Source organism: Dipodomys ordii, unplaced genomic scaffold (assembly GCF_000151885.1).
Source record: "Dipodomys ordii isolate 6190 unplaced genomic scaffold, Dord_2.0 Scaffold83, whole genome shotgun sequence".
NCBI classification, from domain to species: domain Eukaryota; kingdom Metazoa; phylum Chordata; class Mammalia; order Rodentia; family Heteromyidae; genus Dipodomys; species Dipodomys ordii.
Window position 1 is genome coordinate 3,827,482 of NW_012267299.1, and position 6,199 is coordinate 3,833,680.

Genomic DNA, 6,199 nt, shown 5'->3' on the forward strand with positions numbered 1-6,199 from the left:
ATCTGCAATAACTAGTATATGTCTATGAGAAGCAGAAGAGGTCAAAAGCTATGTACATATGACCATATAAGATAATGCTAAGCAAAATGAACCCCAAGATAGGGACACAAGAAGTTTTATCGTTCTTGCTGTTGTTTTTAACATACTTATAATGTGCTATGTGATTTTTTTGTTTCTTTTGTATGTTCTTCCCCCATGGTATTACCCCTGTTATCACTGTATTTTATTCCAGTGCCCCACATCTTGTATATACATTTTTCTAATTTGGGGAGGGGAAGGGAAATAACAAAATGCTGATATACGGATACAGGCTGACCCATTGTAACAATGAGATGTACAAGACACTATGTTGAAAACAAACTTTACAACTTGGAGGGAGAGGGGAGAAGGGGAGGGAGAAGTTGGGGAGATAGGGAGGAAAGGGATGGTGGGGGACAAACAAAGGAGGGGGTGACAATGCTCTATGGGAAATGTACTCATTACCTTGCTCATGTAACTGTAACCCCTCTGTACAATAAAAATACAATAAAAATACATCTTTAATTTAAAAAATCAGCATCAATAGTAAATAGAATCCTTTGATCTCTTGTCCACCAGCTCCTAACTGGTAATGCATTGGTGGAAGCAGCCATCCTACAACAACTAGAATTCCTTCCTTTATGTCTTATTTTTTCTCTTTGAATCAAGGATTAATCTCATACATGCTAGCACTCTAGCTCTAAGCTACATCTCTAGCCAACTAGAACTCCTTCTTAGTGCACAGAAGGAAACAGCTTATAAATGGCTTACAAACAACTACAAATGAATGAAAGGAATAGTTGGTTTGTAAATTTGAACACTGCAGCATAGTTGGAACTCAATTTCTCCAGGATCATTTTCCCTGTTTTGCCTCCAGTGTAAAAAATGTTGATTAATGTCAACAATCTGTGGCCACTACTGTCATTTAGGGTGTCATTTAGGAAAATTATTCCAGAATAATTTTCAAAATATGACTAGTTTTCATGGGAAGTCAATTATCATTGATATCATTCTTTTTAACCATCTAGACAACTATTTTTTGCCATTCCTGGGGTTTGAACTCAGGGCCTGGGCACTGTCCCTCAACTGCTTCTATTCAAGACTAGCTGTCTACCACTTGAGCCACAGCACCACGTCTGGCCTTTACTGTTTATGTGGTACTGAGGAATCGAACCCAGGGCTTCAAGCATGCTAGGCAAGCACTCTATCACTAAGCCACATTCCCAGCCAAGACAACTTCTTTACTAAGGTTCCACAAATGTGTTTGGGGAAATGGAGGAGGCTTAAAAATATATTCAAGCCAAGAGTCAGTGGGTCACACCTAAAATCTTAGCTGCTCAAAAAGGTGAGATATGGAAGACATTGGTCTGAAGCCAGCCTGGGCAGAAAAGTCCATGAGATTCCTTCTCCAAAATAATCACCAGAAAGCAAGGCTGAAGTTGTAGGTTCATGTGGTAGAGTGACAGCGATGAGCAAGCAAGTAAGTGTGAGGCCCTGAGTTCAAACCTTAGCACCAAAAAAGAAAAGAAAACTATTCTAGCAAGCTTGTCTTTTATGAACAACCAAAACTCAGAGAAGTAGTTGTAAGTTGTCCCTCCGTTTTTCCTACAACTGACTTTCAATTTCTGTTTCAGAAGCCCAGATAATTCTGTCACAAATTTACAGAACAGTGATAAGCATGTTCTATCTTTTGGGGATTTTTTTTTTGGGGGGAGCGCTAAGGAGTTCTCCTACAACTACTCTTCAGTGACTAACAGAATGGAAAAAGTAAGAATATTTACACTGTGGTAAATTTTTAAATGGCTCCTATAATCATGCATAAAAATTATAAAAGAATTGGAAACGTTGGGAAGGGGAAACAAAGGAGGAGGCTACAATGCTTGATAAGAAATGTACTCATTATCTTGCCCATGTAATTGTAACCCCTCTGTACAGTATTTTCACAATAAAAACACACACACACACACAACCAAAAAAAAAAGAATTGGAAACGTAAACAGGTCTGATTTTTTTCAATGCTTTATAGTTCCTCTTAAAAAAATAAGCAGCATGCAATGTGTCAACTTCTGTGAAAGACTCTTTATATTTCTTATCCTATTTAATATTCACCTGCCAGGTAGAAATTTTTAATGCTATTTTACAGAAAAAGAGGTTTATTCAAGCCCTTTATTAAGGGCTCTGAGTATATGAACCTGAACCAAAAAGGCTCTATGACTGCAAAGACTGTGCCTTTTCTATATCATCATAATGTTCTCCATATTTTCATACAACACTGGAAAAATAGTCCATCAAGTTCTAGGACTTTGCCATGTATAACAAAAGAAATCTCCATGGCTGCCATAGTTACAACTAATACAGAGAACAATGCCTAAATCAAAAGCAATCATATACTGTCTGACAATGAGCAAGACTTTCTAGTCTTGACATGAAATATACCTAAAAGTAATATCCTGCATTGGATGGTGACAACACAGCCCAAGCTTATTCTCATTCCCCTGGTAATGGATATAAACAGAGTCTGGATAACTCCCTCTACCTCAAAAAGTATCTGATTAGTACTATGTACCCTCTTCTGATGTTCCATGAGCGCTGACATTCATCATGTCCTATCCCCTATTCAATGAATTTTTTATTTAACTTTTTTTTCCTAATTTCCATTTTTTAATTTATTTTTTATGGTGAAAATTCTGTACAGAGGGGTTACAATTACATGGGCAAGATAATGAGTACATTTCTTATCAAGCATTGTAGCCTCTTTCTTTGTTTCCCCTTCCCATCCCTTCCCAGCCTCTCCCCACCCCCACACCCAATCCTTCCCGCCCCAAAGTTGTAAAGTTCGTTTTCAACATGACAACTTGTACTTCTCATTGTTGCAATGGGTCCACCTATATCCTTACTTAAATGACTTGTTTTTCCCCTTCCCCTCCACAAATTATAACGACATCAAATTCAGGGGTTATACTGTGGGGTAGGGACATACAAAGCAACAAAGAAATAATCTTATAAATACGTTAGAAACAAATGCATGAAAGAGAAAAAAACATTTAAATACATACCTTAGGGTTCATTTTCCTAACATCACCTTATCTGACCTTTTCTGCTTGACTCATATATTCAATGAATTTAAGAACAGTTGTTTACTTTGTAATTTTACGGCAAAATTCTCCAAGCTTTTCATAAATATGCCCCATTATAAGCAAAAAAGAGGGGAAAAAATGAAGGGATGGAGGCTTGAGGAACAGTAAGCACTTGGAGCTAAAACAACCAAAATATGTATATTTAAATACATAGTACACATTAGTATATTTTCAAAGTTGCATAAAATAAGAAATTTGTTAAAAGTATTTATACAGAAACATAAGAACTGCATTTTAAAAGAATTGTATTTTAAAATAATTTTAATTGTATTATTGATACACTATATCATTTTATAATATTTTGAGACATAACCCTCATATCATTTGACTTTAATAGTCATACAATTTTACAACCATTACCACTAATTCCAAAATGTCATCCATCACCCATGAAAGAATTTGTCCCCATTAACCATTACTTCCCATTTCTGAAACCTAACATAGAAATTGACATGGGCTTTGTAATATGTGTGTATGTATATATTTATACATATATGTGTGTGTGGATATGTGTATATATATATATATATATATATATATATATATATATGGCATGATCTCCTGTTCAGAAATGTATCCTTGTTAAAGATTTTCATCTACATGAAAATGTCAACTCATATTCTAGAGTTAAATAACTAAACTTGCTTTTGGCCAGCATAATTTCAGTATAATTTCAAACTCAACGGTTCTGAATACTTCTCAGAAACTAAAAGAACATAGAATTACTATTCACCCATCCATCCATTTTTTTCAGCACTATTTGAACTCAACTATGTGTCAAGAACAAGTCTAGATGCTGGTTTCTGTTTTTATAGTTTTTGTGCTCTATAGGGGGAAAAACAGGAGATACAATAACTAACATTGATACTACAGAAAACACTAAAAAGGCCAACAGGGCCAGAAATGCTGGGATGAAGGACATGACTGAGGTCTAATATTTCATAAGAAAATAGAAAAATGCTTGTTTGCCAAGGTTGACACTTTAACAAGTAAAAACTACAGGAAAGAACAAGTATGAATGACTTGCCTGGCAGGATAGGCAATCTAAATTATTCCACCTGTAATTGGTGTGGATAATGTCCTCAAGAAACATTTCGAAATTTATTTTCATACTAAAATAAGGTGGGGTGATGTAAGAGTAGAGGGTATTGCTCTGGAAAAGATTCCAACAAGAAAGAATCCAAAGAACTGTTTTATCTAAAACACCCACAAATTTAGAGCAAGGGCTGGGAATTATAGGACTTTTATTTTTACTTTCAAATTGTACTTATTGCATTATCAGTTTGGGTAATGTAAACTAACATGCCAATTTCAATTTACATAAAAATGTATATATAATTTAGCATGAAATGCAAAAAGACTATCTTCCAAATTTACATTATCCCTAATTCAAATATATGTTGCTTGTTTGTTTATTTTTGCAATGTTGGAAATCTGTTCTTGGGCTTTGTGAATGTTAGGTAGGTAAGTGCTCTACTGCTAAGCAACATTCCCAGTTCCTTAACTCTGTACATTCTATTCCACTAATTTTTCTATTATGCTAGTTCATCAAATACCAAATGTAATATAGATTAGATTTAGTTAAAAAATTCAAGTCACACACCCCACAGTTGACTGTTCTAGTTCAGACTATAAACAATCACATTGGATGGGTAGTGACATAACCTGGCCATGAAATCTCTATTAGAAATTATTTTCCTTTGAACATGGTTACATTCCCCACATTCTCTATTCTCTCATTTTAAAACCAGCTCTAAAGCTAGTATCCGCATGATGTTTTCCTGGCATTCCCAACTGCTCATTCCTCCTTTCATAACAATATAATCTTCTCACCCAAAGCAAACCTATCAAACCAGGCGTAGACAGCTCATACTTCTGATCCTAGCTACTCAAGAGGCCGAGATCCAGTCTGCCAGCCTCAGAAAAATCCACGAGACTCTTATCTCCTATTAACCACTAAAAAGTCAGAAGTGGAAATGGGTGGCTCATTGGTAGAGTACTAGCCTTGAACAAAATAAAAGCTAAGAGAAGAGACCTGAGTTCGAGCGCCAATACTGCCTGGCATACTGTGAGACACATCATCGTAAGGTTTTTCTTTACTCAAACTGAGTTAAGCTATTCTGTAGGTAACAATCTTACCCACCCATCTTTGCATCACCAGCACTTAGTAGTGTGAGGTGCCTAGCAGCCATTCAAAAAACGCTTGCGCACAGAGTATTGTCCAAATCGCGTAAGAATAAAATATATACATCTTTTTAAAAAGAATCAAGAGAAGGCGCCTGTATGACTTGGATTGCGAGCTGAAATGGGACTACACAAGGCAGGAGATGTCTGGATCTCGGTTTCAGAACCCGTTAGAGTAAAAGCTGGTGAGTTCAGGGTTAGATGTAACCCTGTCCATAGGCCCCCGGCAATCCCCGACCCCTCCGCGTCGGGGCATCACTGGGGGAAGCCTGGCCCACACCCAGGGGAACTCAGGCCTAGGCCTCCTCATCAGGGTACCGAGGGGAACCCAGGCGTACGCCGCCCAGTCAGGGTGTCACTGGGAACCGGTGGGGGTCTCACCTTCCCATTCGTGGGAGGTTCCTGGATGTAGATGTTGCTCATCCTGGCCAACGCTCAGAGATGCCGCTCCCTGGAAACGCACGCCGACGAGCGGTCACTAGAGCTGTCCGCCGACCGGTACCGGATTCTTCAAGTTCACTCCGCCCGGGAAAGCTTCACCGGGTCACAAGCTCGCACTAGAGCCAGACCGAAGCTAGCGCCTCACGGACGCCGCCATGTTGTTTATGGACCAGAACACCGCTAATCCTGAGAGGGGGAGGGATTCCAATGTCCTCCGGACAAAAGGTGACAGTTCCCCCACCAGATTGACATCAGTTTAAATGTAACTTGTACCAACGTTAAAACAGAAGAGTCTGAAACCATCGGGGTTGTGTTCACTTCACTTTAGGCATGCGCAGTTCACACTCACCTCTTTCCCCCCCCCCCGATATTGGCAATGATGGTTCGGATCATGTGTGTCATGAAATGTGCCTCTCCCG

At 38.3% G+C, this 6,199-nt stretch overlaps 1 protein-coding gene across 1 annotated transcript in view; it reads right to left on the reverse strand.

Annotated features, from left to right (window-relative positions):
- Cwc27 (CWC27 spliceosome-associated protein homolog (S. cerevisiae)) overlaps window positions 1-5,961 on the reverse strand; it is a 196,313-nt gene extending 190,352 nt beyond the window's left edge. The window contains exon 1 of the mRNA XM_013025301.1: window positions 5,721-5,961. Within this exon, the coding sequence (XP_012880755.1) occupies window positions 5,721-5,762 (42 nt within the window). The 5' untranslated portion in view covers window positions 5,763-5,961. The remainder of the gene's footprint in view (window positions 1-5,720) is intronic.
- Window positions 5,962-6,199: the final 238 nt, after the last annotated feature.